Genomic DNA, 22,401 nt, shown 5'->3' on the forward strand with positions numbered 1-22,401 from the left:
AAAAGAAGGAAGGAAAGGGAAAGGAAGGGAAGGGAAGGGAAGGAAGGGAGGGAAGGAAGGAAGGAGGAAAGAAAGGAAGGAAGGAAGGAAAGGGAAGGGAGGGAGAGAAGGGAGAGAAAGAAGAAAAGAAGGAAGGAAAGGGAAAGGAAGGGAAGGGAAGGGAAGGAAGGGAGGGAAGGAAGGAAGGAGGAAAGAAAGGAAGGAAGGAAGGAAAGGGATGGGAGGGAGAGAAGGGAGAGAAGGAAGGGAGAGAAGGAAGGAAGGAAAGGGAAGGGAAGGGAGGGAAGGAAGGGAGAGAAGAGAGAAGGAAGGGAGGGAGGGAAGGAAGGAAGGAAGGAAGGAAGGAAGGAAGGAAGGAAGGAAGGATTGGTTGGCTGAAGGAGAGAGGGAGGGTTGGAGGGAAGGAGGAGGGAAGGAAGAGACAATGTGAGAGGAGGTGAGGAAGACAGGAAGAGAGGGGAGACAAGGAGGCTGGGGGGAGAGGGAAGGCGCTGATGCCATGCGGACCCATCCAGGCTGCCTCGTCCATCGGGCCTCCGTTTATACAACTGTCCACTAAGCGAAGGAACCGGCGAAAATCTCTGCTCCCGGAGAATGCTTTCACCAGCTGCCGGCTTTATTCACTTAGAAATTTTGATGCCAAAACACCCGAAAGTACATCATAACTTGAGGATTTACAGACGAGAAAGAGGAGCACAGAACTGACCGTGGGTGCCCTGGAAAAAGTTGCTTTAAACAAGGACTACAACAAAAATAAAAAGAATAATAATAATAAAAAACCTCCCTCCACTCCCAGGATCAAGGGGTTCAGACAAACTGCAGTCCAGACGGACACGTGGCAGACAAATGAATGAGGAGCTAATTTATTTCTCTGGTTTATTGAACAACAGTCCAACTTTAAAGCATTAAATAAGAGGCAACCATTCAGGAGGGGAACAATGGCTTAAAAATAAAAATGAAGACAGAGCAGCAGTTCACATTTTTCACGTGAGTGACGAAAAGCAAACGATTGTTAGAGACGTAAAGAGAACGTTGGCGATGCTACAGAATTGAGGCCACGGAGGCATGGGCTGCCCTGCGTCCCCAGCCTCGGGGCAGAACAGAGAGCAACCCCAAAGCCTGCCCCACTGTGTCCCAGCTGCCCTTCTGCTGAGAACACCCGGAGCTGGGGGTTCCAAGTTCGCGGCAGAACCGCTTCACTGAAAAAGAAAGCAAAGGTTATGTGGATTTCTCCCGCGCTTCCTTTTCTACAGACTTAAACCGGCTCAGGACGTAAGGATAATTCTGTGCTGCTTGTAGCCCTGAGAAGTCAGCAGCTGTGAAATGCAGGTAGTTCCTGCTTCACCCTCTGACACCCAGAGTTCTTGGCGTCTCGGCAGAACATTGCCTGGGGATGAGTGGGGTCATCCCTCCTAGACAGCGTCCTCCCCAGCCCAGCTTGTCTTCACGGAGGCAGAGAACCCGCTGCACGTAGAATCCAAGCAATATGCTAATCCTCGTGAAGTATTTTTCCTCCAGTTAAAAAGCAGTTCTACGTGTTGGAAAATGTCTTTCTGTTTCCCTGAATGACAGAAAGCAACTCGCAAGAATGCAGCCACGGACAACCCCTCCGGGGGCAGTATTTTAAAATTCGTTTCCCCTATGGTATTGAGTTTAAAAGAGAAAAATCAAGAGTCCTTTCCGGTAATCAAATCAAAAACACCCTATGTGGAAAAGCTGGCCACATGGGGGAACTGGACTTTTAGGACTGAGACACCGAAGACATAACCTCCGGACCCGTGAGCCACCCACTTTTGTTTTGTTTTGTTTTGAGACGGAGTCACTCTGTCGTCCAGGCTGGAGTGCAGTGGCGTAGTCTCGGCTCACTGCAACCTCCACCTCCTGGGTTCAAGCGATTCTTCCGCCTCAGCCTCCCGAGTAGCTGGGATTACAGGCGCATGCCACCGCAACTGGCTAGTTTTTTGTATTTTTAGTAGACACGAGGTTTCACCATGTTGGTTGGCCAGGCTGGTCTCGAAGTCCTGACCTCAGCATGAGCCACCACGCCCGGCCACCGCTCAGTTTTAAGTACCAATTCTGCAAAGTGAATTTCGGCAGGGAGCAGGGAGCAGGGAGCAGGCTCTCCCGCAGCAACCTGTCGAAAATACAACACATTCCACACCTTTTTTTTCTCTTTTTGCTTTTTGTTAAGTGCCTGCATTTTTGTACTCATCTGTCACATTTTTAACCGAACATTTAAAAAAAAAAAGGTCTCTCTTTTTAAGAAGGGCATTTTGGCTAAAAGGTCTCTTCCCCATTTCCCAGAAGCAAGAGGTCCCCGCTTGCATGAGAATGTAAACATGAATTCAGCGATCTGGACCTCGCAGAAGTCACACATGATGATCGGGAAAGGCTCCTTCGATGCCACCCAGAATGTTCCTGCGTTTCTCCTAAACCCTCTCAGGGAGAACTTGAATCAGACATGGTGTGGGTCCTAAGTATCTGTGAAAGAAGCAACAGCTCCTCTAGGCTCTGCTGCACGCAAGGAGTTGAGCGTTGGCAATTCCCAAGCAGAAGTCGTCAGGGCACCGGGAATGGGGAGGAAATGAAACCCACTCAAAGCCACCTCTCTTGTGTCTTTTTTCTTTTTGAGAGCCTCACTCTCGTCGCCCAGGCTGGAGTGCAGTGGAGCAATCTCAGCTTACTGCAACCTCCACCTCCCAGGTTCAAGCGATTCTCTGGCCTCAGCCTCCAGAGTAGCTGGGATTACAGGCACGTGCCATCATGCCTGGCTAATTTTCGTATTTTTAGTAGAGACGGGGTTTCGCCATGTTGGCCAGGCTGGTCTCGATCTCCTGACCTCAGTTGATCTGCCCACCTCGGCCTCCCAAAGTGCTGGGATTATAGACGGGAGCCACTGCACCCGACCCTCTCTCGCTTCTCGAATCTCTTTTTCCACCTTCTAGGTGTCAAAGACAGTGGATGGTCTCTGAGGTTCAAAACCAAGCTGACCGGGTAAGTATTTACAACAAAGCATCCAATGGGCTGCTACGGGGATGACTTGTAAGACAACCCGCTTCCTCGCTACAGGAAGCTGCTGTCCCTGATGCCAAAGAAACCGCCGCTGACGCCATCCCCCAAGGAGAACACCTGCTCCTGGTCCAGGCCCCACTCCCCCTCGTCCTGGTCCTCGGGTTCCGCCTCCGCCCCACTCCGGGCGTTCTCATACAGGAACACCTGCTCGTCCACGTGTGCGGGAGCCAGCCGGTTCCTCTTGGCGCTGACCACATTGGCGGCGGAACCGAAGAGACGCTCAGGCACGACGCGTGTGGCCGTCACGCACCAGTACTTCTGCAGCACCTTGGGCAGCAGAGGGAAGAGGGCCAGGCGGTCCGACCACCACTTGAGGGGGTCTTCGTTGAGGCCAAGCACCTTCTGGGACTTGAAGTTGCTCAGCTCCTCCACCACCTGGGCATGCCACTCTTCCTGGTCCTCCACGCCGCCTGTCTGGCAGAAGATCTCGGCCAGCATGTTGTTGATGACGCTGGTGGGCGGAGGCGTGGACGTCCGCATGAGCTTCTTTACAGGCGGCTCCTCGGGCACCGGGAAGATCTTGTCCTCGGCCGGCCGGTAGCCGCCGTCTTTGACCTTGTCCAGCAGGCCCTTGGCCTCTTCCACCACGCGGTTCTCCACCTGCTGCCGCTCGAAGGCGGAGAGGAAAGGCAACCTCTTGTAGCGGGGGTCCAGGAAGGTGGCGACGTTGAGAAACATGTCAATCTCGGGCGTCTCCTGGTAGGTCTTGGAAAGCTCCTTGGCGATGACCTCCTTGGCCATGCTGAGCTCCTTGGAGTCGGTCTCCTTGATGTTGAGCGTGGTGTTGAGGAGCATGTGCAGCAGCGGCTTCACCATGCTGATGGTGGGGTACTTGGAGGCCGACAGCATCTCGGCCACCTGCTTGAAGGGCTGCAGGAGCTCGACCAGCCCCTCGATGGTGGCCCACTCGCTGGCCTCCAGCATGAGGTGGTGGTTGTTGCTGTCCTCCACCAGGACCCCAGCGATGACGAACTGCTGCTCCTTGAGGCGCTGCAGCATGGCCAGCGTGCTCCCCCACCAGGAGACGCGGTTGCTCACCAGCATGCAGTGGGCCACGTTCTGCTGCTTCTGCTTCTCATAGAGCATGTACATGGCCACAGCAGACTGCTGGAAGTACTCCACCAGTTTGCGGCAGCGTGACAGCAGCGCCCCCAGCTTCGGGAGCTGGAACGCCTGCTGGATGCCGGCATTGAAGGTGTGGCCCAGGCAGGGCATGTGCACGGCGATGTCCAGTAGGGAGCACGCCTTCACGATGTCCTTGCCATAGTTGGTGGTGGCCCCGAAGACCTTGGCGCTGATGCCCCACTCGATGAAGACCTCATAGAGCACCCGGGTGATGGTCTCCGCCGTGTTCTCTTCGGGCACCTCGAAGGTCTTCAGGCAGCGGGAACCCACGGACAGGCAGTTGGGGGCGCCCAGGCCCAGGAAGTGGGCGGCCAGCGTGACGTAGGCGCGGTTCTGGTTCTCACTCCTCCACATATCGGTGGAGATGCCACACCAGGTGGCCTCGGCCAGCTCCTTCAGGATCACCTCCCGGACGGCCCCGTACTTCTCAGGGATGGCCTTGGTGGAGATGTACTTCCGGCTGGGCAGCTCGTACCGGGGGTCAGCCGTCTTCAGCAGCACCTTGAAGGTGGGCTCATCCACGATGGAGGCCGGGTACAGCCCCTCGCAGATGAGGCCCAGCACGGCGGCCGTCAGCTCCTGCTGCTTCTTGCTGTCGTAGCCATGGCCAGCCTTGACGGCCAGCACGTCCTGCCCGGGCTGCTGGGACGACTCGGGCTTCAGCTTGGAGAAGGCGGTGGCGAAGGCCTCACGCATCTGCTCCGTGTTGCTCTTGACGAACTCGCAGAATTCCTCGGGGTGGTTCTTCTCCAGGTGGTAGGACAGGTTGGAGGTGTTTCCAGAGTAGGCGATCTGGGCCATGCAGATGCGGCAGTAGATCTTCTTCCACTGCAGGATGCATCCCTCGGCGTTGGTGTCGAAGCCGAAATACTTCCACACCTTGCTCTTGGCGCGGGGGTGGGCCACCAGCTTCAGGTCTGTCTGGGAGCTCTCCAGGCTTTTATTCTCCATTGCTTCTCCACCGGAGCCTGCTTGCTGGACGGCTGCTCATGCGTGGGGACCTGCTGAGAAGGGCCAAGACAAACACAGCATGAGAAGGGACCCAGGCACGCATGGGAGCCCTGCCGGGGAGACAGCCAGGGTGCCAGGGCAGCTCCGCTTTCAACCAAAGGGCACTGGGGCCGGACGGCTGGACCTTCCTTGCGGGTCACTTTTGCAGAGTGGAGGAGGGAACCTAGCGCAGGAACACGCTCTTTCTTCCACGTTAATCCGACTGCAGCGATGCCGCACGTGTCAACATACAGGTTTGCGAGTGAGCACGGCATTTGTGCAGGGCTGTACCTGACAAGTGCCTTTACTTTTTTTTTTTTTTTTTTTTTTTTGAGACAGAGTTTCTCTCTGTCACCCAGGCTGCAGTGTAGTGGCATGATCTCAGCTCACTGCAACCTCCGCCTCCCAGGTTCAAGCGATTTTCCTGCCTCAGCCTCCTGAGTAGCTGGGATTACAGGCGCCTGCCACCACGCCCGGCTAATTTTTGTATTTTTAGCAGAGACAGGGTTTCACCAGGTTGGCCAGGCTGGTCTCAAACTCCTGACTTCAGGTGATCCACCCGCCTCGGCCTCCCAAAGTGCTGGGATGACAGGCATGAGTCACCGCACCCGGCCTGACAACGTCTCTGTCATCGCAGGGGCTTGTTGTTCCTGTTCTAAGAGCTTTCCCAAGCACCTGCCACGTGGGAAAGTCGCGTAGATCTTTTCTGGGGACGAAGCCTACATAGAAGAGTCCACAAGTGGCCAGGCAGACCCCCCACTGCCAACCATCACAGCAAGAATCTCTGTTGAACACCACCTGAGCTTCATTAACTGTATTAAAGAAGCCAAACAGGACCTCCATCTGGCTAAAGCCAGCTTTCCTATGGCTAAGAGGCATTGCACACTCTTCTCAAACTTTATGGTTTAAAATGAAGCCATGTGGAACGTCACAGGCTTTTTTTTTTTTTTTGGCACAGGTGCATCCGTGATCTGTAAGCACGTCTGAAGAAGCATGGATTTCTCAATCCCCGGAACTTCTCAAAATGCCTATTGTGTCCAGTCACACCTGTGGGCAGAAAGGCCCAACTGGGCAAATATCACACCTGTGCAAACATCGGGCACTCAGTGTGAAGGCTTAGATGACCCAGAAGCCAGTCCCCAGGGTTCCTGTTGAGGTTGAATGCTCACACATACAGGCCCTTCCAGCTGCCACTCAGGAGGCCACCTCTGTGACTGGGTTGCCCAGAATGACAGCTGGGCTTTGTTAAAAGGTGTAATTGTGTCTGCAAGTGTCCAGTACAGTGCTCAGGAGGGTAAATAGCAAAATGCACCACCCAGGCACGTTCAGAGTATTGGGATACAGTCGGTGCAAGGAGGCATATTTCAGTGATGACTATAGTGGGCTGAAAAGCGTCCTCCCCTAACCAAAGAAAATCTCTATCTACCTGGTACTTGTGTATGGGACCTTGTTTGGAAAAAGGGTCTTTGCAGATGTATTAATAATGAAGGTAAGGATCTTAAGATGAGATTATTCTCAATTGGGGTGGTCCTAAATGCAGTGACCAGCGTCCTTAATAGAAGACAGATGAGGAGACACAGACACAGAGGAGAAGACCACATGGAGATGGAGGCAGAGACTGGACTGATGCGGCCACAAGCCCAGAACGCCTGGAGCCCCCAGGAGCTGGGAGAGGCAGGAAGGATCCTCCCCTAGAGCCTCCAGAATGAACTAGATAAAATCATGGTGGATTGAACAGTGGCCCGCAGAAAGATCTGTCCACATCCTAAAGCCCAGGATGTGCACTGAGATCTTACTTGGTTATAAGAAATTTTGTAGATCTAATGAGTTAAGGATCTGGAGATGAGATCATCCGGGATTCGGGTGAGCCCTAAATGCAGTGACAGGTGTCCTTATAAAAGAAGAGGAGACACAGACACAGAGAAGGCCACATGGAGACAGAGGCAGAGACTAGAGTGATGATGTGGCTGGCCTGAAGCCCAGGGACCCCAGGAGCCCCCAGGAGCTGGGAGAGGCAGGAAGGATTCTCCGCCTAACCCCCCGGAGGGAGTGCAGCCCTGAGACACTTTGATTTCAGCCTTCTGGCCTCCAGAACTGGGAGAGAATAAGCTATGGTTTTAAGCCCTCCAGTTTCTGGTACTTTATTAAAGCAAGGTATTCTGAAGGTTAATTTTGCCCCAAATAACGAGTGGAGGTCTTAGAAAGGCCCCCCGTCTTCACGGGCAGTCACGGCCTGCGTTGCTGGCTTTCCGTCAACGGTGCCTGCCCAGTGCTTTTTAGGGAGATGCCGCCACATGCCGGGTGAGCTGGGCATCGCCAGAGCCCAGCAGTGCCACTTCCCAAGACTGGGGTGCAAGGATGGGGGTCCTGTGACCAATGCCAGCACCCTGGTTTGTTCTTAGGTGGCAAGCCAAGAGAATGAATAACACGACCGGGACTTCCAGAAAACGAGGAACCCCCAAGCTGCATCTTCTGCAGCCGAGTTAGGGTGGGGCCCCTGGATTACACAATCAAAAGAGGGGGAAAAGAATCTCAAGAGGCCTCCTAAGTCCGACCTGAGTGACAGGACACAGCTGTATCAGATCCTCCATCATCATCGTCATCATCTTATTATTATTTGGCTGAAACAGGTTTTGGTACTTGGGAGGAAAAGGTTTACCTTCATTATTATTATTTGTGCTATTAGGCTGAAAGATGTCCCAGTCCTCAAACAAAAGTTTACATTGTATTTATTATTATTATTATATTATTACTATTATTATTATGCGGCTGAAAGCGGTTCTGGAACCTGAAGGAAAGGTTTCTATTCCATTACTATTATCATTTTTATTATTATTATGATTAGGCTGGAAGAGGTCCCAGTACCAGTAACAAAGGTTTATATTCCAATTATTATTGTTACGGTTGTTATTATTATTAGGCTGAAAAAGGTTTCAGTACTTGTAGCAAAGATTTTTATGCTGGCGCCAGGCACGGTGGCTCACGCCTGTACTCTCAGCGCTTTGGGAGGCCAAGGTGGGTGGATCACCTGAGGTCAGGAGTTTGAGACCACCCTGGACAACATGGGGAAACCCCTCCTCTACTAAAAATACAAAATTAGCCGGGCGTGGTGGTGGCACATGCCTGTAGTCCCAGCTACTCGGGAGGCTGAGGCACAAGAATTGTTTGAACCCGGGAAGCAGAGGTTGCAGTGAGGCGAGATCGCGCCGTTGCACTCTTGCCTGGGCAACAAGTGCAAAACTCCATCTCAAAAAAAGAAGAAAACAAAAAAAAAAGATTTATATGCTATTATTACTATTATTTTTAGGCTGGAAGAGGTCCCGATATAAACCTGGAAGAAAAGTTTATACTCGGTTATTATCTGTCTGAAAGAGGTCCTGAAAGCTGGAGCAAACGTCCATATTCTATTATTATTATTATTGTGATTATTTGACTAAACGAGGTCCCAGTGCCTGGGGCAAAGGTTTATATTCTATTATCATTGTTGTTATTATTATTTGGCTGAAACGGGTCCTGGTACCTGTAGCAAAGGTTTATATTATTATATTATTATTATTAGGCTGGAAGAGGTCTCGATACCCGGAACAAAAATTTTCATTCTATCATTATTATTATTATTATTAGGCTGAAAGAGGTTCTGGAACCTGGAGCAAAGGTTTTTCTTCTATTACTATTACTTTTGTTATTAAGCTGAAAGAGGTCCCAGTAACAGAAGTTTATATTCTATTTTATTATTATTTGGCTGAAAAAGGTGCCAGGACCTGTCGTAAAGGTTTATATTCTATGATTATTATTAGGCTGAAAGAAGTCCGGGTACCTGGAACAAAAGTTTATATTTTATTATTATTTGGCTGAAAAAGGTTCTGGCACTTCAGTCAAAGGTTTATGTTCTATTATTATCATTATTATTTGGCTCACAGGTGTCCCAGTACCTGGACCAAAGGTCTGTATTCTATTAATACTATTCTTATTATTACTATTTGGCTCAAAAGAGGTTCTGGTACCTAGAGCCAAGTTTTATATTCCACTATTATTATTTGGCTGAAAGAGGTCCCAGTACCTAGAAGAAAAGCTTATATTCTATTATCATTATAATTATTCTTACTATCACTATTATTGGTCTGAAAGAGGTCCTAGTACTGTGAACAAAGGTTTATATTCTATTATTATTCTTATTAGGCTGAAAGAGCTCCCAGGACCTGGAGCAAAGGTTTATATTCTATCATTATTATCATTATTACTATTGTTATTATTATTACTGGGCTGAAAGAGGTCGCAGTACCCTCAACAAAGGTTTATATTCTATTATCATTAATATTAGTATTATTATTAGGCTGAAAGACGTTCCAGGAGATGAAGCAAAGGTTTATATTCTATCATTATTATCATTATTCCTATTATTATTATTATTACTGGGCTGAAAGAAGTCGCAGTACCCTCAACAAAGGTTTATATTCTATTATCATTAATATTATTATTATTATTTGGCTGAAAGACGTTCCAGGACGTGAAGCAAAGGTTTATATTTTATTATTATCATTATTCCTATTGTTGTTGTTATTATTGGGCTGAAAGACGCCCCACTACCATGAACGAAGGTTTATATTATTATTAATATTATTGTTATTATTTAGGTGAACAAAGGTTTGTATTCTATTATGATGATCATTACTATTTGGCTGAAACAGGTCTAGTACTTGGAGCGAAGTTTTGTACTGAGAGCCGAAATTCCCAAACCCCTAACCAAGTGACTCCTGGATGGAGAAACAACAAGCTCCCTCCCACATGTCTCCTGCTGTCAGAATTCCATGGGACTCCCAGGTAAAGAACCGTCCACATAGTAGGTGGGTTCCACCTGAACCCACGTAACAGCCACAGCAGAGCTGGCCTTCTGCAGTGGGTACCCTCCTTCCTCCTTCCTCCTCCCTTGCAGCGCTTCCGTGCAAGCAAGGCCACAAATAAAGTTTGCTGCAAACCAGCCTCTCACTGCCTCATTCTTCAAGACTGGTGCAGCATCCCCAGTGGTGGGGGGGTTTGGGGGGGACACTCCCCAAAACGCTCTCAGGGGGCCAGTGATTTCACGTTTCCAATTGCACATCCATAAGAGGCCAGTGGATATGCCTCACATGACTCTTACCAGAACTACACATCACAAGAGACCAGTGTGAAGAAGCAGAGGAAGGAGCCAGCTGCCGTCCGTCCCTTTGTGGATGAGGCTGACTAAACCCTAAAACTCAGCCACTCTTCTCCCTAAGTTTTTGTTATTTTGGAAATGACAATTACTTTTCTTTTAAAAAACATACAGCACATGGCCAAAGGGTACCAAGTTTCTGTTCGACGGCAGAAATCAGTTTCAGTGACCTACTGCACAGCGTGGTGGCTATAGTTAATAGTATGTTACATATTTCAAAATAGCTAAAAGAGGTTTTTATTTTTGTTTTTTTTTTGAAACGGAGTCTTGCTCTGTTGCCCAGGCTGGAGTGCAGTGGCGCGATCTTGGCTCACTGCAACCTCCGCCTCCTGGGTTCACACCATTCTCCTGCCTCAGCCTCCCAAGTAGCTGGGACTACAGGCGCACACTGCCACACCCAGCTAATTTTTTGTATTTTAGTAGAGACGGGGTTCCACTGTATTGCCCAGGCTGGTCTCGAACTCCTGAGCTCAGGCAATCCACCCGCCTCAGCCTCCCAAAGTGCTGGGATTACAGGCATGAGCCACCGCGCCCAGCCCGCTAATAGAGATTTTAAATGTCTTGTATGCAGTGTGTACTGCTCGGGTGATGGGTGCACCAGAATCTCACAAATCACCACTAAAAAACTTACTCATGGAACCAAACACCACCTGTTCCCCAATAACCTATGGAACTAAAAAACAGAAAAATAGCTAAAAGAGATTTTAAATGTTCCCACCACAAAGGAAAAATAGCAGGTGATAGATATTAGTTTGATTTAATTATTCCACAATGCAAACATACAGCAAAGCATCACACTGTGCCCCATAAATGTACACATTTATATATTTATATAAAAATATCAATTGTTTTTATTTACATCTAAATTATATAAATATAACTTATTTGTATTTTATATTTATAGAAAAGTATAAATTATTCTAAAAATATATATATTTAATAAAAATAAAATATAAAAACAATAAATATATTACATACATTTTTGGTAGTAATTGGCCTGTTACCATTACTTTTAAATAGTTAAATATGTTTTAAATTTCTGTTTTAATGTCTAACAGGATGACTTATTGACTGTTATAATCCACAAAAACAAAAACTGTCTGGGGTCCTCATTTTTTTGAAAGGGATTCTATGATTAAGAAGTTGGAGGCCAGGGGCAGGGGCTCATCCCTGTAATCCCAGCAGTTTGGGAGGCCAAGGTGGACGATCACCTGAGGTCAGGAGTTTGAGAACCAGACTGACCAACATGGAGAAACCCCATCTCTACTAAAAACACAAAATGAGCCAGGTGTGGTGGCACATGCCTGTAATACCAGCTACTCGGGAGGCTGAGGCAAGAGAATCGCTTGAACCCGGGAGACAGAGGTTGTGGTGAGCTGAGATCATGCTATTGCACTCCAGCCTGGGCAACGAGAGTGAAACTTCGTCTCAAAAAAAAAAAAAAAAAGAAAAAGAAGAAGTTGGAAAACTGCTGTTTTTACTTCTACCTGATTTCTAATAGCCACTGTTAAAAACCAACAAGAATTAACTTTCCCTTTACAGGTTAAAAAAAAAATAGTTTGAAAAGTAGGACTTCTATAAATAGCTTTGTAAGTGGGCCAGTTGGCATATTTTTTGTAAATACTCACTCCTGTGGTACAGCATTTACGAGTCCATTTTGCATCCCAGAAAGTGAAGGAATATTCTGTGGCCTATTATTTACAATAGAACTTTTAAGAAAAATTCTGTGCAGTATTGGAACTGGACTTGACTACAGGTACCATCAATTTTCTCTCCTTTGCAAAACTCACTGATGCATCAGAGAAAATGTAATTTCTAAACAGATCACCCTGTTATTAATACTGGTGGGTAGAGACTTTCTTTACTCAATACGATCACTTTCAACAGATTTCAGGCCATACCAATGTTCAAGTTTTGATGCCATATTAGGATATTAAATGCACTGATTAAATCATCTATTTTTAAAATCCAACCAACAGATACACCTTACTGAATGGGCCGCGTGGACAGTCTTAAGAACACAGAGACAGACCCTCTTATAGGAATTCTCAATTTGCTTCTAAACCCACTCTGTAAAGGCATGACCAACATCTATGATTAATTTGTAATTATCTTGTTTTTCCATGATGAACTGTAAGAAGACACCACTTAGGAGTGGATTCCAGCCGCAATTTCTTCCTTCTCATGCCATGTAAGTCAACTCATGTGGAAGGTGTAACCCAGGCATTTCCTTTGTAAGATACCTAAGAACATGCTGCATTTGGAAGTTCTAAGAAAAAACTGCCCTTGCTTCCAATCTGCAGTGGGGAAATTGGCCCTCTTGGTTATTCAAACAGCTTAGCTCAAATGCCCTGGACAAAGTTCAATGTTTCCTCATCAACAGCGAAGGCCTACCAGAGAGAAGCAAATAAGACATGCCGTTTAGGAAGCTGGCCACCAGCAGACCAAGGAAAACAGCATTCCTCCACCGGTATCGAAAATTATTTTTAATCCAGACACAGGAAGGGGCTCGATGAGGGCAAGCTACTGAAGTTAATCTTTAGAGAAGGCCATTCTGTTTCGATACACACCCGGGTACAGAGTCCCTAGGCAGACACGTGACTTCACCAGAAGCTTGTCCTCTTTAACAACCTTCTGTTGTTATTTCATCAGTAAATGGGGGGAAAAAAAAGAATCCAGCCCCCATTTCTAATGCACAAAGAGCAAGTTTTTCAAAGGCCAGTATTTTGGTGAGCTGCTGCAGGGACCCCGGCCTCTTCTGCCAGGGCCCACACAGGCCCTTAAGGAGGTTTAAGGGGACCTTTCTGTAAGCAAAACTGCCCGGATAAACATAATCCTCTGCGAGACTCCACACAATTGTTCAGCAGCTGTAAACCATTCACCTTGCAACTGATTACTTACTTCAAACAAACATGCCCTCCTGCCCTCCGAAAGCCTGACTACAGTTCCTTTACTCTCCTTCTTCTACGCACTTGTAATTATGCTAAGTGGGTTTAAAAAAAAAAAATACTGAAGGCCAGTTTGGCAGAAAAAGAAAAGCTTAGCTCACAGAAAACTCAAAGCTCTTTCTCTGGCTAGAGGCGGGAGAGAGTGAGGCTCATTTTAAAGCATCCACTCCAGGCGCGCTTCTCAAAGCGTGGCGCTGGGACCCCTGGGGTTCCCTCAGTGGGTGCAGAGTGGAAGTCAAAAGTCATTTCACAATAAGGCACCCAAGCACTTCGCCTGGCTGACTCCCAGTCTCCCAGAGGCGTGCAGTAGTGTCTTCCAGAGGCCTCCTGACGTGCCATGAAACTGTCTACAGAGGCAGAAATAACAGCCCTCTTCTTAGACTGCACATTTAAGACATCCAGGGCAACTCTACACCACCACCCCCACCACACTGACCCTCTGAACGCTCTGTTTTGGAAAACTGTTATTTTTGAAACAAAGTGTCATTTAACCTAACATGGAACTAACATTCCCTTTATTCCAGTTCACAAATAATTGTTTACAGGTTTCTAGGTTTAAATTGAGAATATGGGCCAGGCACAGTGGTGCTCTGTCTGTAATCCCAGCAGTTTGGGAGGCCCAGACTGGAGGATTGCTGCAGGCCAGAGGTGCAAGACCAGCCTGCGCAACATGGTGAAATGCCACCTCTACAAAAAATTTAAAACATTAGCCAGGTGTGGTGGCTCACGCCTGTAAACCCAGCACTTTGGGGGACTCAGGTAGGAGGATTGCTTCGGCCCATGACTTTCAGACCAGCCTGGGCAATGTAGCAAGACCCTATTGCTACAAAAAAAAAAAATGGAAACATTAGACAGGTGTGGTAGCTCACACCTGTAATCCCAGCAGTTTGGGAGGCAAAAGCAGGAAGATCGCCTGAGCCCAGGAGTTCGAGACCAGCCTGAGCAACACAGCAAGACCCCCGTCTACAAAAATTTAAAACAGTAGTCGGATGCAGTAGCTGGTGCCTATAATGCCAGCACTTTGGGAGGCTGAGGCAGGAGGACTGCTTGAGCCCAGGGAGTTCGAGAGTAGCCTGGGCAACAGAGCAAGACTTCATCTCTACTTCCTATTACAAAAAAAGAAAAAAAAATTAATAAATTCTGAACCTGCAAATCTATGAATAGAAGTAATCTGCATACACAAAACACAGTGGCGGTCCTCACTGATGAGTTCAGACAGTAAACGAGTCCTGCAAAGTTGGAGATCTGTGACTCAGAGATGTTTACAAAGGCCGAGGAAACAAAGTTGCCACTTAACGGGCCTGCCCTCCCCACCAGACCTCCGTGGCTCCCCAGTGCCCGAGACGCCGCCTCTGGGCCCCCTCTGGAGATGTCCTCCGGAGAAGGGCCCATCCTCACTTACCCTGGGGTGGATGGGGGTCGAGGTTCCTGGGACGCCCCCTCCTCCCGTCCGGGGCCTGGCGGGGGCGCGCGGTCACTGGCCGACAGCAGGCGGCAGGCAGAGCCGCCCGAGGTCTTGGGCGCGGGGCGTGCGAGCCCCCGGGTCCCCGGCCATGGCCCGGAGGTGTCAGGGTGCGCGGGGGGGGCGGTTGCACGGGGGCTGCTCGGTTGGAGCCCGACCCGGTACAGGCGGGGAGGCCACACGCGCGGGGAGCGAAGGGTCGGGCCGGGCCGGGCCAGGCGCGCAGAAGAGCCGGCGGGGACGACAAGCGCGGGGCGGGGAGGTCCCAGGCGCGCACGCCCCCCCCCCAACCCCGGCCCCACCGGGACCCCCGCCCAGCCCCACTTCCGGGAGCGCCACCGCCTCGCCAAGGTCACGCGGAGCCCCCGCGCCCCCGCCCCCGAGCCAGCCCGCGCCCGCGCCCACCCGGGTCCCCGTTGCCCTGACCCCCGCCCCGCCCCGCTGACCTGGCTCCAGGAAGCCCCCGCGGCAGCGCCGCAGCAGCTGCGCCAGGATCACCGCGGCGCCTGCCGCGTAGACCCGCAGGGCCGCCCGCGCCGCAGACAATGGCGACATGGCTGCCCCGGCCGCGCCGCCGCCGCTTCCGCGCCGCCCGCGGGACTCTGCGCCCGCCCGCCTGGACCGACGGCGGAAACGCGCGCGCCCCGGACCGCCCCCTGCCCGCCCCGGACCGCCCCGGCCTGCGGGGACTCCCCCCCACCCCTACCCCAGACCCCGCCCGGGCCCTCTGGAATCCCGCACCGCCTGCAGGACTCGGGACCCCGAGCAGACGACCGACCCCAGCCAGGACAACCCCCCAGGACCACAGACTCCAGCCAGGAACCCCCCCTGCAAGGACCATAGACTTCAGCCAGGACCCACCCCCGCCCCCGCCCAGGACCACAGACCCCAGCCAGGACTCCCTCCCCAGGACCACAGACCCCAGCCAGGACCAACCCCTCAGGACCACTGAGCCCAGCCAAGAATTCCCCCTCAGAACCACAGACCCCAGCCAGAACGCCACCCCAGGACCACTGACCCCAGCCATGACGCCCCCAGGACCGCTGACCCCAGTCAGGATCCCCCCTCTTCAGGACCACAGACCCCAGCAGGGACCCCACACACACACACCCCCAGCCAGGACCACAGACCTCAGCCAGAACCCCCACCCCCAACCCCCGGGACCACAGACCCCAGCCAGGAATCCCCCCCAGGACCACAGACCTCAGCAGGAACCCTCCACAGCCCCTCCAGGACCACAGACCCCAGCCAGGACCCTTGCCCCTACCCGCAGGACTACAGACCCCAGCAGGGATCCTCACCACCACAAGACCAACAACCCCAGCCAGGACGTCCCCAGGACCACAGACCCCAGCCAAGACCCCCACCAGGGACCGCAGACCCCAGCCAGGACCACCCCAGTACCACAGGACACCCCCAGGACCACAGACCTCTACCAGGATTACCCCCAGGACCACAGACCCCAGCCAGCACCCAACTCAGATCCATAGACTCCTCCCAAGAACACCCCCCAGGACCCCAGACCCCTGCTGGGATCCCCAAGACCACAGACCCCCCACTGGGGCACCCCTAGACTCCCCCCAAGAACCCCACCAGGACCACAGACCTCCACCAGGACTCCCCAGGACCACAGATCCTCCCAGGACCCCCCAGGACCACAGACCTCCCCTGGGACCCCCACCACCCGGACCCCTCTCCAGGATCACAGACCCCTACTGGGGCCCCCTTCTAGGACCTCCACCTCCATCAGAACCACCCCTCGGACCACAGGCCCCAGCCAGCACCCCACAAGACCACAGACCCCTGCCAGGACGCCCCCCAGGACTACAGATCGCAGCTGAGACTGCCTCCCCAAGACCCCACACTCCAGCCAAGACCATGGAACTCCATTCAGGCCCCAGCCAGGACCCCCACCATGGGATCACAGATCCCCTACCCAGACCCCACAGGGGACCAGGACCACCACGGGAACCACCCTCCCCATCTTAGCCAGAATCATGTAACCCCACGCAGACCTCAGCAGGGACCACAAGGACTTGGACCCCATAGGGAACCCCAGACAACCACCCAGAGCCGCGCCAGGATTATGGACCAGGGCTCCCACAGAGGACTCTGGACAGCTGCAAGGACCATGGACCCCACACCCCGATTCCTGCTGACATCACAGACCCTGCCCCAAGCACAGACCCCACACCCGAGTTCCTACTGAGACCACAGACCCCACCCCAATTCCTGCCAGGCCACGGAAACCACCCACCAAACCCACCTCTTCACTTCCCTGCCCCCAACAACCCTGCAGGGATCACAGACCCCCTTCCCAGCCCCTGCAGAGAACTCTAGACTACTTCAGGGACCACGAGCCCCCTCCTTACCCTGATCCCTACTAGGACAGCAGACCCCTACTCAGACCTTGGTTGGGAACCCCAGACAACCACAGAGTTACCTGGGCTCCCTCAGGGAACCCCAGACCAGCACAGAACCCCCACCCAGACCCTTACCAGGACCAACGCTGAAATCCCACATGGACCCCTCAGCAGACTCCTGTTGGAATTCTTCATGGATACCCCCACCCAGAGACTCAGACCTTCACCCCACCACAACCCTCCCAGTCCCACACCTGGTCCCCCAGGGGACCCCAGACCTGGCATCCGGGACTCCACACAGATCCTAACACCCTCTGTGTTTGGGAGACAGGCGCCTGGGAGAGCTGCGATGACACCATTTTAATCATCAACTCCATCTTAAAAACCAGGAAGACACATTCCTTGCCGGTCACGGCCCATGGTCATAAGATGTTTACGGCCGAAGAAATGACTTAATAATGCCTCCAAGGACAAACACAGACGACAGCAGAATGTCTGGATGTCGCCATATCGTGCAACCACATATGCTTTTAAAGATAATTACAGTCATACTTTGACGTGCTTGTGTGCGAAAATGCAAAGGATGGCTCTCTCCAAATCAACTAAGGAATAAATGTCATGCCGTCAGACATAACCTAGCTTTTACGTAGATAAGACAGACCCCTATAGAAGAAAGCTTTAAAACAAACACAAGGTGTTACACCTCTATGACAAAACAGTTTTTCTTTTTCTTTTTTTTTTTTGTTGAGACAGAGTCTGGCTTTGTGGCCCAGGCTGGAGTGCAGTGGCACAACCTCAGCTCACTGCAACCTCCACCTCCCGGATTCAAGAGAGTCTCCTCTCTCAGCCTCCCTGGTAGCTGAGATTACAGGCATGCACCAGCATGCCCAGCTAATTTTCATATTTTTAACAGAGATGGGATTTCACCATGTTGGCCTGGCTGGTCTCAAACTCCTGATCTCAGGTAATCTGCCCGCCTCGGCTGCCCAAAGTGCTGGGATTACAGGTGTGAGCCACCACACCCAGCATGTAATGGAATAGTTTCTAATAAACTAAAACTTCCCTGTACTGTTATGACTTACCTTCAATTACTTCTTGAGCAACATCCAAGAACCCACTCTTGGGGGCTAGATCGGGACCCCTCTCCCGCAACACTGGGACCCTAAATCACCAACCCTATCCTCCCCAGGACCCGGACCTCCACCTTCACTCTAGGTCTGCACCCTCACACACACGCCGATGGGCACCCCCAGCCCCTGCCGAGGTCCAGGAGTGAGAATCTCTACCAGCAAGTCACCTGACCCTGGCCAGGAACCCTATCCCTGCTGGGAGCCAGAACCCCACACTCCACATCTCACTGGGACCCTGGCACCTTGCAGGGCCACAACCCATCTGGAACTTTGGCCCCATTGGGATGCATCCCCACTCCCATAGGAAGTGAACCCTCCAGGCCTCACTTCCCCCAAAACCTCAACAGGCACTAAGGGGCACCCCCAGTGTGCAGGTTGCACCCAGCCACTGGGCTCTGGTGCAGATCTAAGATGATTGGAATACAGAGACCTACCTGGTGACCTCAGGTGTGACCAGGTGTGCTCAGGTGTGGCTGGAGCACCCAGCCAGAAGCATTGGGAAAATCCACAGTCACCCTGTCCCCACCTTAAAGTTTTCCCAGGAGAGCTGCCATTGCATGGGGTGTGAAACCGTGACCCCACTGCCAAATTCAGAAGGACCAAGGATTCCGCCAGGAGCAGCAGGGGAGTGGGCTTATTGTAGCCCAACATGCTCCTCCCTTTGGGGACTTCTGGTTAGTTATCTAAAAGGATGTTTGTGAGCAAAAGGATAGTGATGTCTAGAGCCATGAATTGGGGGGCTAAAAGCAGAATGCATCACCTGGTGCTTCCAGCAATGGTTTGGGAGACACCCCTTCCTTCCCCGCAACCACTTATCTTCTCAGAGTCTCATTTCATCATCTGTCATATATTGACTTTGATTTCCATGTGAATGTTTTTAGCCACTGCTGTAATAAATGGCCACGAATGTAGCAGCTTGAAACAACACAAAGTTATTATCTCAAGTCTGCAGGTAAGATGTCCCAAAAATGGGCTCAACCGGGTCACTTGCTCAAGGTCACTGATACGGTTTGGCTGTGTCCCCCCCAAATCTCATCTTGGATTGTAGCTCCCATAATTCTCATGTGTTGTGGGAGGGGCCCAGTGGGAGATAATTGATTCATGGGGGCGGTTTCTCCCACACTGTTCTCATGGCAGTGAATAAATCTCATGAGATCTGATGGGTTTTTTATTTGTTTTTTTTTTGTTTGTTTGTTTTGAGACAGAGTTTCACTCTTGTTGCCCAGGCTAGAGTGCAATGGCACGATCTCGGCTCACTGCAACCTCCGCCCCCTGGGTTCAAGAGATTCTCCTGCATCAGCCTCCCGAGTAGCTGGGATTACAGGCACACGCCACCACACCTGGCTAATTTTTTGTATTTTTAGTAGAGATGGGGTTTCACCATGTTGGCCAGGCTGGTCTCGAACTCCTGACCTTAGCTGATCCACCTACCTCGGCCTCCCAAAGTGCTAGGATTACAGGCATGAGCCACCGTGCCCAGCAATCTGATGGTTTTGTAAGGGGAAATCCCTTTCGCTTGGCTCTCTCTGTCTTGTCTGCAGCCATATAAAACGTGCCTTTCACCTTCTGCCATGATTGTAAGGCCTTCCCCAGCCACGTGGAACTGTGAGTCCATTAAAGCTCTTTTTTTTTTTTTTTTTTTTGAGATGGAGTTTTTGCTCTCGTTGCCAAGGCTGGAGTGCAATAGTGCGATCTCAGCTCACTGCAGCCTCCACCTCCCAGGTTCAAGCAATTCTCCTGCCTCAGAATCCGGAGTAGCTGGGATTACAGGTGCCTGCCACCACACCTGGCTAATTTTTGTATTTTTAGTAGAGACAGGTTTTCACCATGTTGGCCATGCTGGTCTCAAACTCCTGGCCTCAGGTAATCCACCCGCCTTGGCTTAAACCTCTTTTTCTTTATAAATTATCCAGTCTCAGGTATGTCTTTATCAATAACGTGAAAATGGACTAATACAGTCACAAAAGGTCAAAATGACGATGTCTACCCCCTGGGCTCTTAGCAGGAGGCCCTGGAAAGAATCGGTTTGCAAGCTTATTCCCATTTTTAGAAAATGCAGCCTCTTGCTGTCATGGGACTGAAGTCTTCCTTTCCTCACAGATTGTCATAAAAGGGGCGTGGGGAGAACAATCCTGAGCTCTTAGAGTCCTCTCTCTGGTCCTTGAAAGTGTCTGCTCCATTTGTAAGCCAGCTCTGCTTCATCTTGAAGCCAGCAGGGGCCACTTAGAGTCCAGCTCACCATTAGACTCTCACTGACTTCATGTGCCATGTCCCTCACCTTCTCTCCTCCCTCCAGCCAGAGAAAGTTCTGTTCTTTCAAGGGCTCCCGTGTGATCGGATAGGGCCCACCAAGGACATCCAGCATACTCTTCCTATTTAAAGGTTCACCTCTGTCATCTCAGCACTTTGGGAGGCCGAGGCAGGCAGATCACCTGAGGCCAGGAGTTCGAGACCAGCCTGACCAACATGGTGAAACCCCGTCTCTACTAAAAATGCAAAAATTAGCCGGCCACAGTGGCATGCACCTGTAATCCCAGCTACTCGGGAGGCTGAGGCAGGAGAATCGCTTGAATCCAGGAGGCAGAGGTTGCAGTGAGCCGAGCTGGAGCCACTGCACTCCTGCCTGGACACCAGAACAAGAGTCCACCTCAAATAAATAAATAAATAAATAAATAAATAAATAAATAAATAAATAAAGAGTTTCTAACCTCAGTTGCATCTGCAATATTCCTTGGTGCCGTATATGACATTACCATAGTGACAGGTTCCGGGGGATTCGGGTGTGGAAATCTTTGGGAAGGACAGGAGATTATTCAGCCTACAGTGGCATGGTTTACAAATTCCTGTCTATTTCAGGATTTCATGAGCACGTTTGAAATTGCATTCACCTAAACCAGAACAGGCCAGGACAGCAGGGGCAGGAGATGGTCCCTAGAGGAGCTTACACGAAGGACACCCCGACTGGAAGAGAGAGAAGGATATTGCAGGGTGGGGGGGGGGCCTTGTCCTTAGGACTTCTGGTTGACCCAGGGCCAACTTCCCCATCACCCATCCTAAGCTGAGTGTGAGGATCTCATGAAACACTTCAGGGTCCACAACAATGCTTTAAGTTAACGTCTCTCAAATCAGAAAAAATATATATAATAATAATAAGGAATATAAATCATGCACACAGTCCAGAAAACATGTCTTTTTATCAACACAGTTGTAAGATTTATGAGGTCATAGGCCAGAAGCAGTGGCTCACACCTGTAATCCCAGCACTTTGGGAGGCCAAGGTGGGCAGATCATCTGAGGTCAGGAGTTCAAGACCAGCCTAGCCAACATGGTGAAAACCCGTGTCTACTAAAAATACCAAAAAAATTAGCTGAGTGTGGTGGCAGGCGCCTGTAATCCCAGCTACTTGAGAGGCAGAGGCAGGAGAATTGCTTGAACCTGGGAGGTGGAGGCTGCAGTGAGCCAAGATCACGCTATTGCACTCCAGCCTTGGCAACAAGAGCGAAACTCCGTCTCAAAAAAAAAAAAAGAAAGAAAGATAAATGAGGTCACACTGTTGCTCAGGCTGGAGTGCAGTGCTGCGATCTGGAGTCACTGCAGCCTCCATCTCCTGGGTTCAAACAATCTTCCTGCCTCAGCCTCTCAAGTAGCTGGGACCACAGGTGCACATCACCATGCCTGGGTCTTTTTTTTTTTTTTTGGTAGAAATGGGATCTTGCTATGTTGCCCACGCTGGTCTCAAACTCCAGGGCTCAAGTAATCCTCCTGCCTCAGCCTCCCAAAGAGCTGGGATTACAGGCATGAGCCACCATATCTGGTGTATTTTTTAGTGGAAGAGGCAAAGATGGCCACAGTGTGGCCCTTCAGGGGGCCCGATCCTAAAACATCACTGTGGGGTGGGATGGTCAGTTCCTGTCAGCCCCTGGTCATGCAGGAGGGCTTCAGTGATATTAGCCACATTCTGAACAGAAACAGCTTGAGGTTTCTCTAGGGAATCTTGTTCTGTTAAATAGCACCTGTGGGGTCAAAGTTCAGCCCACTAGCAACAATTCCTGATAGCGCAGTGCCTCCCTCCCATGAGATTCTCCTTGAAATTTACAGCCTGGAAAGCAGCCTTCCTGGT

At 50.9% G+C, this 22,401-nt stretch overlaps 2 protein-coding genes across 4 annotated transcripts in view; both read right to left on the reverse strand.

Annotated features, from left to right (window-relative positions):
• LOC129475920 (dehydrogenase/reductase SDR family member on chromosome X) overlaps nucleotides 1-15,392 on the reverse strand; it is a 316,179-nt gene extending 300,787 nt beyond the window's left edge. The window contains exon 1 of the mRNA XM_055268392.2: nucleotides 15,235-15,392. Coding sequence (XP_055124367.1) covers nucleotides 15,235-15,343 — 109 coding nt within the window. The 5' untranslated portion in view covers nucleotides 15,344-15,392. The remainder of the gene's footprint in view (nucleotides 1-15,234) is intronic.
• ZBED1 (zinc finger BED-type containing 1) lies at nucleotides 863-15,378 on the reverse strand. 3 transcript variants are annotated; one of them, XM_055268371.2, is made up of 2 exons: nucleotides 15,235-15,378; nucleotides 863-5,198 (listed from the first exon to the last, which is right to left on the reverse strand). In XM_055268371.2, the coding sequence occupies exon 2, from the start codon at nucleotides 5,146-5,148 to the stop codon at nucleotides 3,064-3,066; it is 2,085 nt and encodes a 694-aa protein (XP_055124346.1). In that variant the 5' UTR covers nucleotides 5,149-5,198; nucleotides 15,235-15,378; the 3' UTR covers nucleotides 863-3,063. The 3 variants fall into 3 exon arrangements, with proteins under 3 accessions (XP_055124346.1, XP_055124345.1, XP_055124347.1); XM_055268370.2 differs by having other exon boundaries at nucleotides 863-5,201; nucleotides 15,235-15,375; XM_055268372.2 differs by lacking the exon at nucleotides 15,235-15,378 and adding an exon at nucleotides 14,729-15,092 and having other exon boundaries at nucleotides 863-5,201.
• Nucleotides 15,393-22,401: the final 7,009 nt, after the last annotated feature.

The sequence above is a fragment of the Symphalangus syndactylus genome, chromosome X (assembly GCF_028878055.3).
Source record: "Symphalangus syndactylus isolate Jambi chromosome X, NHGRI_mSymSyn1-v2.1_pri, whole genome shotgun sequence".
NCBI lineage: Eukaryota > Metazoa > Chordata > Mammalia > Primates > Hylobatidae > Symphalangus > Symphalangus syndactylus.